Source organism: Macrobrachium nipponense, chromosome 24 (genome assembly GCF_015104395.2).
Source record: "Macrobrachium nipponense isolate FS-2020 chromosome 24, ASM1510439v2, whole genome shotgun sequence".
Taxonomy (NCBI): Eukaryota; Metazoa; Arthropoda; class Malacostraca; order Decapoda; family Palaemonidae; genus Macrobrachium; species Macrobrachium nipponense.
The window spans coordinates 29,364,966-29,389,085 of NC_061091.1; the positions used below are offsets into that span (position 1 = coordinate 29,364,966).

Sequence of the window (24,120 nt, forward strand, 5' to 3'; positions counted from 1 at the left end):
ATGAAATAATTTCTAAAAATAAAGCAAAGTTATTAAGAAATATCTTTCTTCAAGTCACTGCAAAATAAATTGTAAGAACATTAAAGATATACATAAAAGAATATTCACAATGGCCCTAAGAATAGTTAATATAATTATTAAAGTATATTTTAGTGAGAAAAAAAAGAATAAAGATCTTTCAAGTTTGCTTACTTTCCTCCAAGATACGAAACAAACAGGCAAAACAGGATGCAGACAGATAACAGACATGCAGTTTTCCAGAATCATCATAACAATAACACATATGAAAGTTTAGATTCGCAGAGTTCAGGTAGAGAGAGACAGATCGCGTTCTATCTGAACATTCATTTTTCTGGGTTATTATTTTTTTCCTTGACATGTCCTAAGTCTTAAATTTCATCCTCAGGATTTTTTGGTCGTGATATTGTCTGATTTATAAATTTTTGCTCTAGAATTCACAAATTTCTATGTTATTTTTTTGGCGGGGATACGTCGTAAGTCAGACATTTCTCTCTGAGGATTTTTTGGTATTGAAATGTCTAATTTATATATATTCTTGATTTTTATTTATAAATTCTAAAGATTCAACATGGAATTGTGTAGGATTCACAAATGTTTACGAATTATTATTTTTTCACCGGGTGTGTCCTAGGTCTTACACTTCGTCCTTAGGATTCTTTGGTTAATTTTTGGTTGTGAAATGTTTATTCTATGAGACTTTGTTCTAAAATTCACAACGTTTTATGACTTATTAATTTTTTTAGACATGTCCTACGTCAGACAATTCCTCCTGAGGATTTGGTTTGCTCTTGAAATGTCTAAGTTATAAAGTTTTTCTCAATTTTATCTATAAATGTTTAAAATTCAACATGGCATTTAGTAGAATTCACAAAGTTTTATAAATTATTATTTCCTTCTGGATACGTCTTAAGTCAAGACATTATAACCTGAGGATTTATTGTCTTGAAATGTCCAATTTATAAATCATTGCTCGATTTTTGTGTAGAAATGTCTAAAGTTTATTAATATTTGTAATTTATTCACATAATTGTTCCCCTTACAAACCGGCACGCAAACCATCTATAATTTATAACAACCATATTTATAAATAACCTAGATAAATTATTTACTAATAAAAGTGTTGAAAAAGAATAAATATAAAACCTATCACAAAACAAATATATTTTCGAAGTCAGTCTCGCCCACACTGAACGTAAAACAAAAATCTTGTCATTTCTGCACTACACTTTTCTGAAATATTCTTCTGTTAGATATGACTTTTTCTATTACACAGACTTTTTTTTCTTTCTAAAAATGTTCCAAGCAAAATCCGTTTGTGCTAATGGATTTACATACCTAAAACTTCCTAGCTTGTGAATATATTTATGGAAACAAATATTCATTGTTCCAACAATAAATAAAGGCCCCTATCGTTCTTCTGATGCTAAAGTTGGACACATTATTCACGCTGGCCAACTTTGGGGAATTTCACAAAAGTATTCAGAAACCTTTTATTTTGGGCCTGCATAGTTTTTTGTTAATATTTGCCAAAAGGGGTGACCTAGATATGCCCGTATGGGTAAATTGTATTACATTCTAAACCATTTAATATGTTTTCGGATAAAATCAAAATGTCTTCATGGCTGTTGTTTTTAAGAGACATTTGCACGATTTGGACTTGAGATTACAAATCGCTATCCTTTAAAATACCCCAAAATTCCTATCTCCTTAGTAACTCATCAACACTTCCACTACTTATGTCATCTCAAATAACTGTTTTCCAATTTCATCTTCCTGAGAACCCTCCCTCGACTAACCTTCTACCAAAACCCCCAATTCAACCTTAGGAAATATTCTCAGCTTTAGCAGGAAAGCTAATCTCCTTTCTACAACCTCCAAATCCTTCGTCTTTCTCAGCACCTTCTTTCCCCTTCGGTATGTCGTCCCCTTCCGAGTGTCTCCCTCTTCAGTATGTCCTTCCCTTCAGTATGTGCCTCCTTGAAAATGTCGCCCCTTTCATTATGTCCTCCCCTTCAAAATGCCGTCCACTTCAGTATGCCCTCAACTTCAGTGTTTTCCCATCCAGAATGCCGTCTTGCTAAGCTTCTTTCTACAATCTCTACCTCCCTAGTCTTTCTAAACGCGCTTGCCCTTTCAGTATACAATCCACTTCAGTATGTAATTAAATTCCCCTTCAGTAAGTCGACTAAGCTAAACTTTCTACAACATCTTCCTCTTCCGTCTCTCTCAACGCCCTTGACTCTTCAGTATACCTCGTCCCTCAGAATGACGGCCCCTCTTCAGTATGTCCACCCATTCAATATGTCGTTTAAACTAAACTCCTTCATGCAACCTCTAATTCTCCGTCTTTCTCAACTCCTTTGCCCCTTCAGTATGTCGACCCCTTCAGTATATCGTCCTATTCAGAGTGTTTTTCCCTTCACATTTCGACCCCTTCAGTATGACGTCTAAGCTACGCTTTTTTATAAAACCCCTAACTCCTTGGTCTTTCTCAGTCGTCCCTTTCAGAATGACGTCCGTCTTCAGAATGTTGTCCCCTTCAGAAAGTCATCCTCTTCAGTATGCCATCCTCTTCAGAATGTCTTCCACTTCAGAATCGTCCCTTTCAGTAAGTCGTCCCCTTCAGTAAGTCTTCCCTGTCAGAATGCCATTACTTTCAGTAAGTCATCCCCTTCAGAATATCAACCCCTTTAGAATGTCGTCCTATTCATTATGTCATCTCCTTCATTAAGTCATCCCTTCAGAATGTCATCCCACTTCTCTAAGTCTTCAGAATGTTGTCCCCTTCAGTGGGTCGTCCCTTTAAGATTGCAATCCCTTCAATAAGTCGTCCCCTTCAGAATGTCATCCCCTTCTGTAAATCATCCCTTTAATAAGAGTGTCTTCCTCCTCAGATTGTCGTCCCCTTTAGTATTCCCTCCCCTTCAGAATGTCATCCCCTTCAGAGTCTCTTCCCTTCAGAATATCACCCCCTTCAGTACGCCATCCCCTTCAGATTGTCTTTCCGTTGAATGCGTCTCCCCCTCAGAATATCATCCCCTTCAGTAAGTTGTCCCCTTCCGAATGATGTAGCTATCAGACTGTCTTCCCCTTCAGAATATCATCCACCTTCAATAAGTCGTCCCCTTCAGAACATAATCCGTTCAGTAAGTCGACCCTTTTAGAATCTCCTCCCATTCAGTAACTCATCCCCTTCAGAGCATCTTCCTTTACAGAATATCATCCCTTTCAGTAAGTCGTCAAGTTTAAAAGGTCGTCCCCTTCAGAGCGTCTTCTCCTAAAGAACATCATCCCCTTCAGTAAGTGGTCCTGTCGACTTCAGAGTGTGACTTCAAGAGTGTCGCCCACTTCATAATGACGTCTGCTAAAGAGTTTGTTCCCCTTTTGTATGACCTCCCCTTCAGAATCTCATCCCATTCAGTATTATCTGACCTTCAGAATGTTATCCCCTTCAGTATAACCTCCCATTCAGAATGTCACCCCATCAGTATAACTTCACCTACAGAATGTCATTACCTTCAGTATGACCTCCCCTTCAGAATGTCATCACCTTCCATATGATACCCCCTTCAGAATGTCATCCCCCTTCAGTATGATACCGCCTTCAGAATGTCATCCCCTTCAGAATATCATCTCATTCAGAATGCCATACCTTCAGAATATCATCCCCTTCAGTAAGTCGTCCCCTTCAGAATGCCATAGCCATCAGACTGTCTTCCCCTTCATATTACCGTCCCCTTTAGAATATTGTCCCCTTCAGTAAGTCGTCCTCTTCGAACGTCTTCCCCTTCAGAAAGTTGACCCCTTCAGTGTCTTTCCCGTTAAAGAATATCGACCCCATCAGAATGTCTTTTCCTTTATAATATCGTCCCTTTTCATTGTGTCTTCCCCTTCAGAATGTCGACCCCTTCAGAATGTCATCCTCTTCAGTAAGTCGTCCCCTTCAGTATGCTGTCCACTTCAGAATGTCGTCCCCTTCAGTATTTTGTCCTCTCAGTAAAACCTCCATTTCAGTATATAGTCCCCTTCATGGTGTCTTCCCCTTCAGTATGTGGCTCTCTTCAGTATATCATCCCGTTCAGTATATCGTCCCTTTCAGTATATCGCCCCCTTCAGAATGTCGTCCTCTTCAGAATGTCATCCCATTCAAAATGTCGTCCGCTTCAGTACATCGTCCCATTCAGAATGTAGCCCTCTTCAGAATGACGTCCCCTTTATGGTGTCTTCCCCTTCAGTATGTCTTCCCTTTCAGAATGTCGTCCCCTTCAGTATGTTGCCCCCTTCAGAATGTCGCCTCCTTTATGGTGCCTTCCATTGGAGAATGTCGTCTACTTCAGTACGTCGACCCCCTTCAGAATGTCGTCCTCTTCAGAATATCGTCCCCTTCATTTATGTAGTCCTGTCCCCCAGAATATTCGGACCCCTTCCGTAATGTCGCTCCTTCAGAATATGTCCCCTTCAGGTATGTTGTTGTCCCTTCAGGAAAATGTCATCCCCTCAGAAAATTTGTAGAGTCCCCGTCGGAATGCCGTCCCCTTCAGAATATCGTCCCTTTCAGTATGTCGTCTCCTTCAGTATGTCTTCCTCTTCAGAATGCTGTCCCCTTTAGAATGCCGTCGTCTTCAGAATGTACTCTTCAGCATATCGCCACCTTAAAAATGTCGTCCCTTTCTGAATATCGGCCTCTTTGGAATGATCTCCCTTTCAGTATAACTTCCCCTTCAGTATATCTTCCCTTTCAGTATGTCGTCATCTTCAGGATGTCGTCCCTTCCAGTATTCTGTCTCACTTCAGTATGTCCATCCTTTCTGAGTGTTTTCCCCTTGAGAATACCATCAGGCTAAACTCCTTTCTACAACCCCTGATTCCTCTCCTTCAGAATATCCTGCCCCTTCAGTAGGTCGTCTAACCTCCTCACCAGGGAATCGCGAGCCTTTTTGGCCAGGCGTAGGTCCCTCTCGGCCTTCTCCTTGGCCTTCTTGAACTCGGAGAGCTCGTCCCTCATCTCCTCCCGCTCCTTGAGCCAGGACGTCGTCAGCTCCTTCTGACGCTCCTCCGCCTGGGAGACGCTGGTCTTCTCCTCGTCCAGCTGAAGAAAGGAGGAGGAGGAGGAGGAGGAGGAGGAGGAGAAGAAGGAGGAGGTCGAGCACCAACGGAGGTAGATGAATCAGCGAAGTCGAGAGGAAAGAAAAGAAGATAAAAACCATAAAGTAGGAGAGAGAAAGGGATATTAAAAAGGAAAATAAGTTGGATGAAGGGAAGGATAAGGAAAAGGAAATATTCAGAGGACATCAATATTCAAGAGGAATGAAGAGAAGATAAAGAACATTAAGTAGAAGAAGAGGGTAAAAGATATAAACAAAGATCAGGTGGGAAAGGGAAAAGGGAAAGGAAGGGTAAAGATTAAGAGGACATAAATATAAATAAGGAATGAGAAGCACTATCTCGGAAACACTGAGAAACACCACTCAACATGAACGGACAGACAAATTCTACTAAAAGTCAATACTTCAAATCATATAGTAAACGAGGCAGTTAGCAGAATATTATCAGCATTATTTTTGCATTAATAAGTTTGCCTGCTTCTTGTTCTGCTGTATATTATACACGGTGCATCAAGAAGACTATCAAATTGCCATGCACGTTACAGAATGCAATTAATCTACATTGCAAGCAACTGAGAGAATATATATAAATCTACTGTATACTATAAAAGTATTGCTTCTTGCCTAGAATAGTCAAATCTAGTTACTATGAATTTCACGCGAATATAAAGAGACTATATAATTTTATATTATCTATAAATGATTACCATATTATAATTCTATGTTATCTATAAATAATTACCATATTACAAGGGTATTTGAAAGCAATTGCATGTTAAGAACTAATATGAAACACATGGATTTACATTGTAGATAGTAAATGATTAACAGATTAAAAAATTTTACTTAATGTTTTACTAATAATGTTATAAATGTCCATTTTTTCTGACTGGGAAAATAATGTAAGTCAGTGGTAAATAAACTAGAACATTGGAAAAACAAACTTATTTTTCAATGGTGATTGACATAAATTTAAGCAGTAATATTATTCTAAACCGTTACTACAGAAGCCACAGCTGGACCATGCATTTTACGCACTGGTAAATTAAGCTTTAAATATTCAACAAAACTAAAGAAAATTATTTGTAAAGACAACAACATTAAAAAATAAAGACATATATGAACCATGAACTATACGGTCTATAGCAGCATAATCACATGTATAGTATATAAGAGTCCCAGACTCGACAGAGAAGAATATACTGAATGTGATTTGAAGACCCATCACTCGCAGATCTCACTTACCTTGAATTGAAGCTTTTCAAGGGCGAGCTTCGCCTCTCTCTCAGATTTCTCTGTGTATTTCAGGTTATCCTCAAACTCCTTCAATTTCTTCTCAAGGGACGCCGCCGTCTGTTGGGCTGCCGCCAGCTGCGGCGAGACAGAGCAAGGGAGGAAAAAGATTGAGTGCATCAGACGGTTGTGATCGAGAGAGAGATGGCGGGGATAGAGGAGAGAGGCTCAAGGTTGTCTAGTTATGGGAGAAAGTTGGAAAACAATGAACAGCTGCAGAAAACCGTTTTTTCGGGATGGGAGTAAGTTGGAAACAATGAACAACTGTAGGGAGCTGTTCTTTCATGATGGGAGAAAGTGGTTGAAAATGGTTGAAAGTCTGTCTTGTGGAGGAAGCAATTTGGAAAAACTGGTTAAATATCTGTGTTCTGTTGGGAGAAAGTTGGAAAAGATGAAACATCTAAAGTAAATGGTTGAACGCCTGTCTTGTGGTGGGAGAAAGTTGGAAAAGGATAAAAAAAAAAAAAAAAACTCCAGAAAATGGTGGTGGAACATCTGACTGTGGCGGGAAATAAAGTAAAAAATATAAAAGATACAGAAATTATTCAAATGGAAGCTTTCCAATGCCAAAGTACTCAGAGAACCCAGAAAAGGTAATATAGTACATAGCAAAAATTCTTCCTTTCTCTTCAGATTAATAGAAATATGGATACATATTTTGTAAGCAGTATGTATTCTTCCCTAACAGTATTTAGGAGATATTATCTTATTTATAATGAATTTAAATTTCAAGGAACGAAACGCATCCATAGAATCATAAATTTCAATAAGATATTAACCACAAACAAAAGTAAAACTGACAATTCTAATAAAAGTGATAAACTCTCATCTTTTATTCAACTAAATAAAAGTAAAACAAAATCAATGTTGTATACATTAAGGAAATTATACTTCTTAAAACAGAATACATTTCCTTACAAATAAAAATAAGTCAAAATGCACACTTTAATAAAATTGTTTCCCTAAAAAGAAAATATATTTCCTTTGTAATTTCTCGCTGTAAGAGAAAATGCGAAATACATGATCCCCTTATTAAAGAAATAATCTAATATAAGCATCGTGAGATTGACCCAGAAATGTGTCATTCAGGATCATGCAATATGATGCTAAAAAAGAAGTTAAAAATAATTTCAAATAAAGCAGAAATACCGGGAGATTGGTGGTCCCTGTGACATGTAAACAATACAGGATAATAACTTCACAAGTTGGGATAAAAATCTCCAAAAACGTCTGCATTCAAATGGATAAACGGATGGATGGACTGAGTCAAAGAATGGGTGGATGTTTGAGTCAAAGAATGGATGGATGGATGAATCAATGAATGAAAGGCTGGGTGGATGAATGAATCAAATAATGAATGACTGGCTGAGTCAAAGAATTGATTGATGGTTTAGTAAAAGAATGGATGGTCGCTGTGTCAATAAATAAATGGATGGTTGGATGGATGAATCAATAAATGAATGGATGGGCGGATGGATGAATCAATAAATGCATGGATAGGGGGATGAATGAATAAATGAATGGATGGATGGGTGAGTTTATGAATGAATGGAAGCGTGAATCAATGGATGGATGACTCAGTGGAAGGGAGGAAAACGATTGAGTGCATCAGACGGTTGTGATCGAGAGAGATGACGGTGATGAAGGAGAGAGACTGAAGGAGAGAAATTGCTGAATTGAACATCTGCCTTGTGTTGGGAGTAAGTTGGAAAAGTGAAGTTAATGGTTGTCTAGTTATGGGAGAAAGTTGGAAAACAATGAACAGCTGTAGAACACTGTTCAGTCTTGATGGGAGAAAGTTCGAATGATATGAAAAATTGTAGAAAATGGTTGAAAGTCTGTCTTATGACGGGAGAACGTTCCTAAAACGAAAAAAAATTGGTGGGGGTGAATAACATGTGGCAGAAGCAATTTGGAAAAACTGGTTAAATATCTGTGTTCTGTTGGGAGAAAGTTGGGAAAATGTGAAAAATCTGTAGGAAATGGTTGAACGCCTGTCTTGTGGTGGGAGAAAGTTGAAAAAGATGAAACATGTGTAGGAAATGGTAGAAAGCCTGTCTTGTAGTTGGGGAAAGTTGGAAAAACATGAAACATCTGTAGAGAGAGGGTTAAACGCCTGTCTTGTGGTGGGAGAAAGTTGGAAAACGATGAAACATATGTAGGAAGTGGCTGAACGCCTGTCTTGTGGTGGGAGAAAGTTGGAAAACGATGAAACATATGTAGGAAGTGGCTGAACGTCTGTCTTGTAGTGGGAGAAAGATGTAAAAAGATTTAAAAAAAAAAACTGTAGAAAACGGAGGTGGAACATCTGTCTGTGGCGGAAATAAAGTAAAAAATATAAAAGATGCAGGAATTATTCAAATGGAAGCTTTGCAATGCCAAAGTACTCAGAGAACCCAGAAAAGGTAATATAGTACACAGCAAAAAAGTCCTTGCTTTCTCTTCAGATTAACAGAAAAGTGAATACATATTTTGTACGGAAGTATGCATTCTTCCCTAACAGTATTTAGGAGATATTATCTTATTTATAATAAATTTATATTTTAAGGAAGGAAACGCATCCATAGAATCATAAATTTCAATAAAATGTTAACCACAAACAAAGTAAAACTGACAATTCTAATAAAAGTGATAAACTCTCGTCTTTTATTCAACCGAATAAAAGCAAAATAAAATCAATGTTGTATACATTAAGGAAATTATACTTCTACAAAAAGAATACATTTCCTTACAAATAAAAAAAAAGTAAAAATGTACACTTTAATAAAATTGTTTCCCTAAAAAAAATATATATTTCCTTTGTAATTCCTCGCGTAAGAGACCATGCGAAATACTTGATCTCCTTAAAAAAGAAATGATTTAATATAAGCATCGTGAGATGGACCCAGAAATGTATCATTCAGGATCATGCAATATGATGCTAAAAAGGAAGTTAAAAATAATTTCAAATAAAGCAGAAATACCGGGAGATTGCTGGTCCCTGTGACATGTAAACAATGCAGGATAATCTCTTCACAAGTTGGGATAAAAATCTCCAAAAAAGTCTGCATACAAATGGATAAACGGATGGATGGCTGAGTCAAAGAATGGGTGGATGGATGTGTCAATGGATGAATGAAAGGATGGGTGGATGAATGAATCAAAGAATGAATGAGTGGCTGTGTCAAAGAATTGATTGATGGTTGAGTAAAAGAATGGATGGTCGCTGTGTCAATAAATGAATGGATGGTTGGATGGATGAATCAATAAATGAATGGATGGGCGGATGGATGAATCAATAACTGCATGGATGGGGGGATGAATGAATAAATGAATGGATGGATGGGTGAGTTTATGAATGAATGGAAGCGTGAATCAATGGATGGATGACTCTGTGGAAGGGAGGAAAAGGATTGAGTGCATCAGACGGTTGTGATCGAGAGAGATGACGGTGATGAAGGAGAGAGACAGAAGGAGAGAAATTGCTGAATTGAACATCTGCCTTGTGTTGGGAGTAAGTTGGAAAAGTGAAGGGAATGGTGGTCTACTTATGGGAGAAAGTTGGAAAACAATGAACAGCTGAAGAAAGGTGTTCTTTCATGATGGGAGAAAGTTGGAATAATATGAAATATAGTAGAAAATGGTTGGAAGTCTGTCTTATGGTGGGAGAAAGCTGCTAAAGAGATAAAAAAAAAGGGGGCTGAAAACATGGTTGAAAGCCTGTCTTGTGGCGGAAGCAATTTGGAAAAATGGTTAACTATCTGTGTTCTGTTGGGAGAAAGTTGGAAAAGATGAAACATCTAAAGGAAATGGTTGAACGTTTGTCTTGTGGTGGGAGAAAGTTGGAAAAAGATAAAGAAAATGTTGGTGGAACATCTGACTGTGGCGGAAATGAAGTAAAAAATCTAAAAGATGCAGGAATTATTCAAATGGAAGCTTTCCAATGCCAAAGTACTCAGAGAACCCAGAAAAGGTAATATAGTACATAGCAAAAATTCTTCCTTTCTCTTCAGATTAAGAGAAATATGAATACATATTTTGTAAGGAAGTATATATTCTTCCCTATCAGTATTTAGGAGAAATTATCTTAATTATTATGAACTTAAATTTCAATGAACGAAACGCATCCATGGAATCATAAATTTCAATAAAATACTAACCACAAACAAAAGTGATGCTGACAATTCTAATAAAAGAGATAAACTCTCATCTTTTATTCAACTGAATAAAAGCAGAACAAAATCAATGTTGTATACATTAAGGAAATTATACTTCTACAAACAGAATACATTTCCTTACAAATAAAAAGAAGTCAAAATGCACACTTTAATAAAATTGTGTTTCCCTAAACAGACTATATATTTCCTTTGTAATTTCTCGCGTAAGAGAAAATGCGAAATAATTGATCTCCTTATAAAAGAAATAATTTAATATAAGCATCGTGAGATTGACCCAGATATGTGTCATTCAGGATCATGCAATATGATGCTAAAAAAGACGTTAAAAATAATTTCAAATAAAGCAGAAATACCGGGAGATTGGTGGTCCCTGTGACATGTAAACAATGCAGGATAATAACTTCACAAGTTGGGATAAAAATCTCCAAAAAAGTCTGCATACAAATGGATAAACGGATGGATGGCTGAGTCAAATGGATGGATGGTTGAGTCAAAGAATGGATGGATGGATGTGTCAATGGATGAATGAAAGGATGGAAGGATGGATGAATCAATGAGTGAAAGGCTGGGTGGATGAATGAATCGAAGAATAGATGAGTGGCTGAGTCAAAGAATTGATTGATGGTTGAGTCAAAGAATGGATGGTTGCTGTGTTAATAAATGAATGGATGGTTGGATGGATGAATCAATAAATAATTGAATGGGTGGATGGATGAATCAATAAATGCATGGATGGGGGGATGAATGAATAAATGAATGGATGGATGGGTGAGTTTATGAATGAATGGAAGCGTGAATCAATGGATGGATGACTCAGTGGAAGGGAGGAAAAGGATTGAGTGCATCAGACGGTTGTGATCGAGAGAGATGACGGTGATGAAGGAGAGAGACTGAAGGAGAGAAATTGCTGAATTGAACATCTGCCTTGTGTTGGGAGTAAGTTGGAAAAGTGAAGTTAATGGTTGTCTACTTATGGGAGAAAGTTGGAAAACAATGAACAGCTATAGAACACTGTTCTTTCATGATGGGAGAAAGTTGAAATAATTTGGAAAATTGTAGAAAAGGGTTGAAAGTCTGTCTTATGGCGGGAGAAAGTTCCTAAAACCAAAAAAAAAAATTGGTGGGGGTGAATAACATGTTGCAGAAGCAATTTGGAAAAACTGGTTAAATATCTGTGTTCTGTTGGGAGAAAGTTGGGAAAATGTGAAAAATCTGTAGGAAATGGTTGAACGCCTGTCTTGTGGTGGGACAAAGTTGAAAAAGATGAAACATGTGTAGGAAATGGTAGAAAGCCTGTCTTGTAGTGGGACAAAGTTGAAAAAGATGAAACATGTGTAGGAAATGGTAGAAAGCCTGTCTTGTAGTGGGGGAAAGTTGGAAAAGCATGAAACATCTGTAGGGAGAGGGTTAAACGCCTGTCTTGTGGTGGGAGAAAGTTGGAAAACGATGAAACATATGTAGGAAGTGGCTGAACGCCTGTCTTGTGGTGGGAGAAAGTTGGAAAAAGATAAAAAAAAACTGTAGAAAATGGAGGTGGAACATCTGTCTGTGGCGGAAATGAAGTGAAAAATATAAAAGATGCAGCAATTATTCAAATGGAAGCTTTGCAATGCCAAAGTACTCAGAGAACCCAGAAAAGGTAATATATTATATAGCAATAGCAAAACTTCTTCCTTTCTCTTCAGATTAACAGAAATATGAATACATATTTTGTAAGGAAGTATGTATTCTTCCCTGTCAGTATTTAGGAGAAATTATCTTAATTATTATGAACTTAAATTTCAATGAACGAAACGCATCCATGGAATCATAAATTTCAACAAAATACTAACCACAAACAAAAGTGATGCTGACAATTCTAATAAAATTGGTAAAATCTCATCTTTTATTCAACTGAGTAAAAGGAGAACAAAATCAATGTTGTATACATTAAGGAAATTATGCTTCTACAAACAGAATACATTTCCTTAAAATTCAAAGAAATTATAATATACACTTTAATAAAATTGTGCTTCCCAAAACAGACTATATATTTCCTTTGTAATTTCTTGCGTAAGAGAAAATGCGAGATACATGATCTTATAAAAGATATAATTTAATATTAGCAACGTGAGATGGACCCAGAAATGTGTCATTCAGGATCATGCAATATGATGCTAAAAAAGAAGTTAAAAATAATTTCAAATAAAGCAGAAATACCGAGAGATTGCTGGTCCCTGTGACATGTAAACAATGCAGGATAATGATTTCACAAGTTGGGATAAAAATCTCCAAAAAATAAATCTGCATACAAATGGATAAACGGATGGATGGTTGAGTCAAAGAATGGATGGATGGATGTGTCAATGGATGACTGAAAGGATGGAAGGATGGATGAATCAATGAGTGAAAGGCTGGGTGGATGAATGAATCAAAGAATGGATGACTGGCTTAGCCAAAGAATTTATTGATGGTTGAGTAAAAGAATGGATGGTCGCTGTGTCAATAAATGAATGGATGGTTGGATGGATGAATCAATAAATGAATGGATGGGCGGATGGATGAATCAATAAATGCATGGATAGGGGGATGAATGAATAAATGAATGGATGGATGGGGGAGTTTATGAATGAATGAATGAATGGAAGCGTGAATCAATGGATGGATGACTCAGTGGAAGGGAGGAAAAGGATTGAGTGCATCAGACGGTTGTGATCGAGAGAGATGACGGTGATGAAGGAGAGAGACTGAAGGAGAGAAATTGCTGAATTGAACATCTGCCTTGTGTTGGGAGTAAGTTGGAAAAGTGAAGGGAATGGTTGTCTACTTATGGGAGAAAGTTGGAAAACAATGAACAGCTGAAGAAAGGTGTTCTTTCATAATGGGAGAAAGTTGGAATAAAATGGAAAGTTGTAGAAAATGGTTGAAAGTCTGTCTTATGGCGGGAGAAAGTTGCTAAAGAGATAAAAAAAAGGGGGGTCAGAAAACATGGTTGAAAGTCTGTCTTGTGGCAGAAGCAATTTGGAAAAACTGGTAAAACATCTGTTCTGTTGGGAGAAAGTTGGAAAAAGATGAAAAATCTGTAGGAAATGGTAGAAAGCCTGTCTTGTGGTGGGAGAAAGTTTGGAAAAGATGAAAAATCTGTAGGAAGTGGCTGAACGCCTGTCTTGTGGTGGGAGAAAGTTGGAAAAAGATAAAAAAAAAACCTGTATAAAATGGTGGTGGAACATCTGACTGTGGCAGAAATGAAGTAAATAATATAAAAGATGCAGGAATTATTCAAATGGAAGCTTTCCAATGCCAAAGTACTCAGAGAACCCAGAAAAGGTAATATAGTACATAGCAAAAAGTTCTTGCTTTCTCTTCAGATTAAGAGAAATGTGAATACATATTTTGTACGGAAGTATGTATTCTTCCCTAACAGTATTTAGGAGACATTATCTTATTTATAATGAATTGAAATTTCAAGGAAGGAAACGCATTCATGAAATCATAAATTTCTATAAAATATTCACAACCAAAGTAAAATTGACAATTCTAATAAAAGTTATAAACTCTCGTCTTTTATTCAACTGAATAAAAGTAAAACAAAATCAATGTTGTATACATTAAGAAAATTATACTTCTACAAACAGAATACATTTCCTTAGAATAAAAAGAAATCATAATGTACACGTTAATAAAATTGTGTTTCCCTGAACAGAATATATATTTCCTTTGTAATTTCTCGCGTAAGAGAAAATGCGAAATACATGATCCCCTTATTAAAGAAATAATTTAATATAAGCATCGTGAGATTGACCCAGAAATGTGTCATTCAGGATCATGCAATATGATGCTAAAAAAGAAGTTAAAAATAATTTCAAATAAAGCAGAAATACCGGGAGATTGCTGGTCCTTGTGATATGTAAACAATGCAGGATAATCACTTTACAAGTTGGGATAAAAATCTCCAAAAAAAAGTCTGCATACAAATGGATAAACGGTTGGATGGCTGAGTCAAATGGATGGATGGTTGAGTCAAAGAATGGATGGATGGATGTGTCAATGGATGAATGAAAGGATGGGTGGATGGATGAATCAATGAGTGAAAGGCTGGGTGGATGAATGAATCAAAGAATGGATGACTGGCTGAGTCAAAGAATTGATTGATGGTTGAGTCAAAGAATGGATGGTTGCTGTGTCAATAAATGAATGGATGGGTGGATGGATGAATCAATAAATGCATGGATGGGGGGATGAATGATAAATGAATGGATGGATGGGTGAGTTTATGAATGAATGGAAGCGTGAATCAATGGATGGATGACTCAGTGGAAGGGAGGAAAAGGATTGAGTGCATCAGACGGTTGTGATCAAGAGAGATGACGGTGATGAAGGAGAGAGACTGAAGGAGAGAAATTGCTGAATTGAACTTCTGCCTTGTGTTGGGAGTAAGTTGGAAAAGCGAAGTTAATGGTTGTCTAGTTATGGGAGAAAGTTGGAAAACAATGAACAGCTGTAGAACACTGTTCAGTCTTGATGGGAGAAAGTTGGAATAATATGGAAAATTGTAGAAAAGGGTTGAAAGTCTGTCTTATGACGGGAGAACGTTCCTAAAACGAAAAAAAAATTGGTGAGGGTGAATAACATGTGGCAGAAGCAATTTGGAAAAACTGGTTAAATATCTGTGTTCTGTTGGGAGAAAGTTGGGAAAATATGGAAAATCTGTAGGAAATAGTAGAAAGCCTGTCTTGTGGTGGGAGACAGTTTGAAAAAGATAAAAACCTGTAGAAAATGGTGGTGGAACATCTGTCTGTGGCAGGAAATGAAGTGAAAAGTCTAAAAGATGCAGAAATTATTCAAATGGAAGCTTTCCAATGCCAAAGTACTCAGAGAACCCAGAAAAGGTAATATAGTACATAGCAAAAATTCTTCCTTTCTCTTCAGATTAAGAGAAATATGAATACATATTTTGTAAGGAAGTATGCATTCTTCCCTATCAGTATTTAGGAGAAATTATCTTAATTATTATGAACTTAAATTTCAATGAACGAAACGCATCCATGGAATCATAAATTTCAATAAAATACTAACCACAAACAAAAGTGATGCTGACAATTCTAATAAAAGTGATAAACTCTCATCTTTTATTCAACTGAATAAAAGCAGAACAAAATCAATGTTGTATACATTAAGAAAATTATACTTCTACAAACAGAATACATTCCCTTACAATTCAAAGAACTTATAATGTACACTTTAATAAAATTGTGTTTCCATAAACATAATATATATTTCCTTTGTAATTTCTCGCTGTAAGAGAAAATGTGAAATACATGATCCCCTTATTAAAGAAATAATTTAATATAAGCATCGTGAGGTGGACCCAGAAATGTGTCATTCAGGATCATGCAATATGATGCTAAAAAAGAAGTTAAAAATAATTTCAAATAAAGCAGAATTACCGGGAGATTGCTGGTCCCTGTGACATGTAAACAATGCAGGATAATCACTTCACAAGTTGGGATAAAAATCTCAAAAAAAAATCTGCATACAAATGGATAAGCGGATGGATGTCTGAGTCAAAGAATGGATGGATGGTTGAGTCAAAGAATGGATGGATGGTTGAGTCAAAGAATGGATGGATGGATGTGTCAATGAATGAATGAATGGATGTGTGGATGGATGAATCAACGAATGAAAGGCTGGGTGAATGGATGAATCAAAGAATGGATGAATGGCTGAGTAAAAGAATGGAGGGATGGATGTGTCAATAAATGAATTGATGGGTGGTAGATGAATCAGTGAATGAATGGATGGCCGGATGGATGAATCAGTGAATGAATGGATGGGGCGATGGATGAATCAATGAATGGATGGATGGATGAGTTAATGAATGAATGATGAATGAATGGAAGGGTGAATCAATGGATGGATGAGTCAATGGATGAATGATGAATAGATGCATGATCAATGGATGGATGGATGAGTCAATAGATTTAGGATGCATGATCAATGGATGGATGGATGAATGAATGAATGAACATATGGATGGATGGATGCATGAATGAATGAATGAATGAGTGGTTGAATGAATGGATGGATGTATATATGGACGGTTGAATGAATGCATGGGTGGTTGAATGAATAAATAAATGAATATTTGAATGGGTTAATGGATGGATGGATGAATAAATTAATGAGCAAATAAATAATGAATGAATGAATAAATTAATGAATGAAAGGATGGATGAATGAATCGATGAATGAATGAATGAGAGTAATCGAGCAGCTAGGCTAACAGAGTCTGATTTCTTCAACGAAATCCTCAACAAAGCAGGAGGCTGTCGACGGTTTTTACATTAAGCTGGCCTTATGCCAACGCAATCCCTTGTTCTTTAGACGAGCGAGGGAAAGCGGAACCCATCAATCAAGTCTTTTGTGTGAGAGATGGACAGAAAAGGAGACGTGTTGTTCTTATCGTATTAAATGAATAATAAAAAAAATATCAAGTCATAAAGGTTACTGGGACATTAAGTTTAGGATAAAGGCCGAGCAAGCGCTTGGACCTATGAGGTCATTCAGCGCTGGAAGGAAATTGAGAGGAATACAGAGGTCTGAAAGGTGTGACAGGAGGAAAACCTTTTTCAGTTACACTATGAAATAATTGTCAGGAGAAGGTTGAGGAAAGTAAGATGGAGGAAAGAGAATATGAACGGAGGTGCGGTGAAAGGAATGAAAGGGTTGCACCTAGGGGCCGAAGGGACTCTGCAAACGACCCTTGGTAATTCCTACAGGTTTTCCCCCGTTAGAGAAAGCGCTTCTTTCTCTTTTGCCATCTCTTAAGAACTAAAGGGAAAGTCATCTTAAAAATATGGTAAGGTGAGAGCCTTCCCTACAGGCAAAATTTTCCCTCAGAGAAAGAGTTGCTTTGATCTTGATCCTTCCTTTAGGACATGAAGAGAAAGTTGACCGTTCAATAAAAGCATTTTCCTCTTCGGTGGAAAATTCACTAATAAAAACAAGAGGATCATGTGCCTCTTAGAACAATAAAAAAAAAAGGCTGTACCTCAACAATTAAACTAATGGCATGAAAGTAGTACATTATCACAAATAAGTCTCAAACAAACACTATATTGCTTCAATCACTTCTAGCGCTTAAACAAAGCTTGTTATCAGAAGCTATAATATTATCAGTACCATGACATTCACAACGCATGAACATCAAGCATTTCAGTACTCATATCAATAATAAATAGCAATACATTATCTCAGGTATGATACACAATTCAGCCAGCAATCTTTATTCAAATCAGGGATAAAATCAACATGATTTACTTCATCAAACTCATCGTATGATACGACGCTTGCAAATGATGACACGTTTCGTCTGAATGATGCCGGACATTAATCACATCTGTCATGCGTTAATTTACATAATCTTCTATATACATATATAAGCGAGATATACCGAGTTTTAAATAATGCTACAATGTTCAATTATTTTCTCTCCAACGGCTTATTGAATTACGTCATTGCAAGCGAGAGAAATTAACTTAGTTATTAAAATGGGCGATAATCACATAAGCGCATCAAGTAAAGTGTATTCCTGTATTGTTACAAGAATGAAAATTAACGTTTTATATATGAATATCACACGCATAAAACAGAGCTTTCTACGCAAACTTTGTTGTCAAGAGAATGAAATAATTTCATTAAAATGACGATAATGATATTAGCTCATAAAGTAGTTTATTCCTGAATTGTTAAATTAATGAAAATTAACTCATTCAACATATTCAAATATAAAAATGATATGCAAATAAAGAAGCATTCTACACAAACCATAGCTAGCAGCTAAAATTAATTTCTGCGCTCAGGCAACTTTGGAAAACTGAATTCTTTAAAATATGTAGGTTGTCTATGTTCAAATTAATATCCCCCTTTCTTTACTTATCCATAAACATTCCACTAAGCAAGGGAATGGAGTATGTGATTTAGGCATAAAGCCAGGCACACGAAGTAGAGGTTGGCATAAATGGTTCAAAGAATTAATTTAAAAAATGAAACTGATTCTTATGGACATAGAAATATTTAGTAAATGACGGCAACTTTCATCAGATTCCTAATTGTAAAGGTTGAAGGTACCAGTTTTTAAAAAGAGCTCTGTATACTATTGCAAGTATAATCTCGCGTTTTAGCTTTGTTAAAAAGATAAACCTAATTCCTAAACCACAGAATTGTCAACAGTGTGGTCTAATTTCTAACAGGATACTAGGAGACATGCACGTTTGTTCGTTTGTCAGACTAAGCTCAGTTTTTGGTGTAATCCATCACTCCTCACTGTTCCTGTTCCGTGCACATGGTACTGTTTCTCATGTTCTTTTGATTGTTTTGCTTTTTCTGGGGGGATGGGGGGAGGGGCGGGGTCAGGATTGGAGAAGATATGGCACATTGAGATGCCCGTTACATCGGCCGCCTGTCCTTAAAATAACCACTACTTTGTGACAAACGATGACACCAAACTAAAAGTGTAAAGAAACTCATCCCAAACTTACATTCATTTACCAGACTCGGTTCTCTTCATAAAACAACGAAAAACCTTTAAAAAAATCTCGTATTTGTCTCACCACCTCTTGGAGTTTGACACTCATTTACCCGTCTCGGCTCTCGTGGTAAAAAACTAAAAAAAAAAAAAAAAAAAAAACTTTTAAAAAGCGTCAGCTTTTCCTCACCTCCTTCTGGAGTTTGTGCTTCTCCGTCTGAGCCGCCCTGTGCTCCTCGAATCCTACTCCAGCGGCAGACCCTGCCTTCGCCTTCAGTTCCTCGTTCTTCTCCTTCTCCTTGGCCAGGTCCTTCTTCAGGGACTCTACCCTCTCCTCCAACCGACGGACGTCGTCGTCTTGCCCTCCGGCCTTTCCTGCAAGGGCGTTACAGAAAGTGAGGTCACTTGCAAATTGGGGAGAAATGTAAACATTTAAACTATGGGGTTCTGGAGTGCAAGGGCGTTGCAGAACGTGAAGAATCAGAAGAATTTATTTCTGGCGATAGAAATTCACTTCTCGATGTGGTTCGGATCCCACAATAAGCTGTAAGTCCCGTTGTTAAGTAACCAATTGGCTCCTAGCCACGTAAAAATATCTAATCCTTCGGGCCAGGCCTAAATTGGAGAGAAATGTAAACATTTAAACTATGGGGTTCTTTAGTGCAAGGGTGTCACAGAACGTAAGGTCAAAAGGAAGTGAGGGATAATATATGAAGATTAATAGTTTGATTTCTAGAGCCTGGTTTTGAACAATGTGTCAAATAATTCAATTGCGAATTCAGTACACGCCTATTCAGTAAGCGAATTCACGGTCAGGTGACTAAAAATACAAATGGCCTTTATCCTATATATACATATATATTTAAATTCAGGTTTTTATTGGCAATCATCCTATGTTAGTTATGGAAAACTTGTTAGTTTTAAATACAGCTATATATTATCAACAATATTCGACCAATATTAGTAACGAAAAGATGTATATTGTTTGTCAAAGATGCCTGCCTTCATATTTCAAGAATTAACACGTGAACGTTTTGAGAGTTTTTGCCAAAAAGAGATAAATATAAAATAGCTTAGTTAATGACTAGTACATTTATATCATTAGAGACTAAAGACTTTGAAAGCTACTCCCTACTTTAAAAGAGTCAATTTGTCATAAAATGTGAATTTCTATGAATTATATTGAATGAATCCTTATCTCTCTCTCTCTCTCTCTCTCTCTCTCTCTCTCTCTCTCTCTCTCCAGATTTATCTATTCTTGTGGCATGTTATGGTATTTTTCCTGTCACTCTGCATTCTCTCTCTCTCTCTCTCTCTCTCTCTCTCATTCTAACACGATGTCTCCTCGGATGAACTAACAAGTCTTCGAGACATCCTAATCCTTGCACTCTCTCTCTCTCTCTCTCTCTCTCTCTCTCTCTCTCTCTCCCCAATCCAATCAGCACATTATTTTTCCTGTCTATTTACATCCTCTATCCTGCAACATCCTGTAGAAGAAGAAGAAGAAGAAGAAGAAGAAGAAGAAGAAGAAGAAGAAGAGGAATGAGACACTTACTTCTATTAGCTAGAGGTTTATTATCCAGCTTCTCTCTCTCCTCCTTCAGTTGGCGAGACAACTCGTCGTTGCGCTCTCTCTCCCTTTCGAGTTTATCCTCCAGGTCCCTGAGGCTCGTCAGGTCCTCCGAGGCAGGGCGGCCCTTCTTGGACTTGTCGGTGTCCATGAGAGCGACGTGTAACCTGGCTACAAAGGGCGAGAGGGAATTTTTGGGAACTGTTCTGGGGAGCTTGGTGGAAGGTGTTGACGTTTCATTTACTTTACTTGTTTTAATTATAAATTCATTATTCATCAACAAAGGATTACAGACATTCACACAGATGACAGTGGCGAAAAATCATATGAATTGTATATAATAAAATTTTAAATGACAAGTTATAATTTATACAAAAAATGCTCTTCTAATGTATCTCCGGGAACTTGAGGAAATTGTATTTCACGTTTGCATTTTAACTTCAACTTCTTAGTTATCTACTGACAAAGGCTTGAAGACATTCACGCATATTACAGAAGAGCATAAATAAAATCTGTATATTATAAAATTATAAATTTCAAATTATAAACTATAAAAGTGGACGTTCTTCTATACACTTAATAAAAGATCACTTAATTTCTAAGTACCATAATGACGTTAGCAATGAGAAATTACTTTCCATATTATATTCTGGCTTGAATAGTTTATTCATCTAATAGGAAAGACCTACAGACCTAAATGTATATATAAAAACAAAAGAAAGTATCAAGTAATAGCAAATTGCTTAAAATTTTAAGAATAATAATGCCATTTATTTCCAAAACAATTTATGACATCTGCAGGTGGGAAGATGAGATTCTACTTAGAATTCCTAAATCATTTCTTGACAAAGACTCACAGAATAGTCACACTATGTCATAACAGAAAAGAAGTATTTGAAGAAGTGACGTATTTATCATTCATTTCAAGAAAAGTTATCTAATTCACTTCCAAGGAAATGTTGACGCACGCTAATTCCAAAATTATTCATTATTCATACGTGCGTCCTAGCGATAATTACTTAATTACTTATTAACGAATGGTGTGGAAACATTCGCAATCCACGCACATATGAAAACAAAACTGTCTATATAGAAATGACCAATTAAGACACATTTCAAGAAAAGTGATCGAGACTTAGGCATTTGTATAGTAATTTGATGTACACACTACCTTCGACATCTGATAAAAAAGAATAAAGAGAAAGCTAAGTACATAACAACAGAAAAAAAAACTTTTATTTACTCGAAGAAAACTAGGGGTATGTCATGGTATCAACATTTAGTTTCAATAGTATATTCCTAGTTTTAATGCTTAGCAATTTAAGAAAAACCTTGAATGGTTGTGTATTTGAATGTTTTGAAGGAACCCAAATTTACCAGAAATTTGTTACAATCATTTCATTCCAAATCAATCTAGGTAAAAATGACATTTATAGTAACTAATAAATCTCGAGGAGAACTAATACCACAACTAAAAACTATAACTAATGAAATAAATCCAAGTAACTCGACTACTTTCATACGTGCCAACTGTATATCTCAATATTTGTTAGATTCAAATCATCTTTCCTTTTACTTGATGCTTCAGTCTACTGTATATGTTATTAGAATGACATCAAACTGACTTTCACTTGGAAGCTGAAGTTGAAGTCAGTGTTTTTGACTTAGCATGTGCATGACTAAGTTCTGCCAATTCGTTATCAGCACATTAACCCTTCTAGTTTACTCTATTGTTTTAGATATTCTATTTTTTTAACGTACTAAGACAAAAGTAGGAAGTGAAACAACAGAATGATTTGGCCGAAAAGAACATTGTCTAGGAAACTTTAATTGAGGCTTGAGAAACCTTCATGAGGTCTAAGATGCATCAAGAAGGCTTAGGAAACCTTTATTAAGGCTTGAGAAACCTCATGAAAGCCTCAGAAACCTCAAAAGAGCTTGAAAATTCCTTTATGAAAGCTTGGTAAACCTCATGAGAGCTTCATGAACTCTCATCAAGGCTTGATGAACTCTCTTGAAGGCTTGAAAATCCCTCATAAAGGCGTGATAAACTCTCATGAAGATTTGGAAAACCTTAAGTAGGCTTAGAAAGTTCCCAGAAAGGCTTGAGAAACCTTCACTACAAAAAAAGTGAATAAGACGGCACATGCTCTATCTTTCCTATAACAACATATGTGACATATACAGAGGTTTAAGAAGGGCATGCACAAAAAGACACACTGGAAAAGGGTAAAAAACTGGAAGCAGGAGAAATTAAAGACTGAGGAAAGTCAATGTCATGTGATGAGTCCTCATGTGTAGAGTGAATTCAAGTTTCCATGTATATAGAAAATTCATAAACTGAGAACTGTAAGGAACGAAATGTCTTTAGAGTTGTACTACTTTATGCAAGTGAATCTGCTATAGATATTTGTTTGATCGCAGAGTCGAAATTCTATGACTAATAATCGTCCAAAAATTTTGCCAAACATGTATGGAAAAAGTGGAATATCAACTGATTATCTTATTTGTATCAACACACTTATTACGCAGAAGTTAAAACACATTGAAGTTAACTCACAGCACCAATAGTGCAGCTGAAACTCTCTTAAAAAATGAAATTTCAATCAAAGTATCTGTTTTAAAACCACCTCATCATGCTTCAGTTTCTCGTGGTACGTGAAGTTCGGTTTCCTGGTGTCTACGATTGTTTTGTGTGTGTGTCAGAAAGCACAATCCAGGTTAGAGCTCTTGCGTAGCCTTATGCCCATAATATGTCGCCCATGGAAAGATGTCGTGGTGTTTACCAAGGCGGCACAGCTATGCCAAAATGAGCAGCAGGTAGGTCCTTCTGCAGCAACATGGCAAAGTACAGAAAAGCGCATCGAAAATCAAGCAGCTGTAGTCAGCTTCCTTCTTGTAGGTGCTCTGCTCCTCTCTAAGTTCATTCCAGGAAAGTAGGTTTGGTTGTTTTCCCCCTTTCTTTCTCTTTTTTCTGTTTGTCTACCGCTACGGCAAAACGACTTACCGCACTCATCACTCAGCTCATCAACCATTTGTTTCAGGACCGATTTGGGAGTGAAATCAGATATTTTGGAGAGCTTGCTCTTCTGGTCTCCAGCTGCTCTGACATCTTTGATCTTGCCCTCTTTCTCCTTGAATGCCTTGATCTGGTCGGAGAGCTTACTTTTCTCCATCTCAAGCTCTCGCACTTTCCGCTTCTGCAGTCTTGCATCTGACTCCTTGGTCTCGACTCTCTCCTTCAAAGATTTGTTCTCGACCAGGAGGTTCTCGCGCTCGGTGAAGAGCAAGTGGCACATTTCACCATCAATGGCGCTATTGGAGTCTCTCTTACCCTTGTTCATTTCCTCCAGGACTTGTTTTTCGGTCTCAAGGAATTTTAACTTCACATTGAGAGTGGCTGTTGGCAAAGGAGAGAGGTTACAGGATGGAGGAACAGGCTAATCAAGGCTCTCTCACTTTTCTTTT

General features: G+C 36.9%; 1 protein-coding gene across 1 annotated transcript in view; it reads right to left on the reverse strand.

Moving 5' to 3' along the window:
- Positions 1 to 24,120, reverse strand: part of LOC135202599 (trichohyalin-like) — a 201,827-nt gene that overhangs the window by 59,201 nt on the left and 118,506 nt on the right. The window contains exons 18-22 of the mRNA XM_064232112.1: positions 23,660 to 24,052; positions 20,638 to 20,823; positions 19,273 to 19,457; positions 6,372 to 6,497; positions 4,940 to 5,110 (exon numbers count right to left, since the gene is read on the reverse strand). Of these exons, the coding sequence (XP_064088182.1) occupies positions 4,940 to 5,110; positions 6,372 to 6,497; positions 19,273 to 19,457; positions 20,638 to 20,823; positions 23,660 to 24,052 (1,061 nt within the window). The remainder of the gene's footprint in view (positions 1 to 4,939; positions 5,111 to 6,371; positions 6,498 to 19,272; positions 19,458 to 20,637; positions 20,824 to 23,659; positions 24,053 to 24,120) is intronic.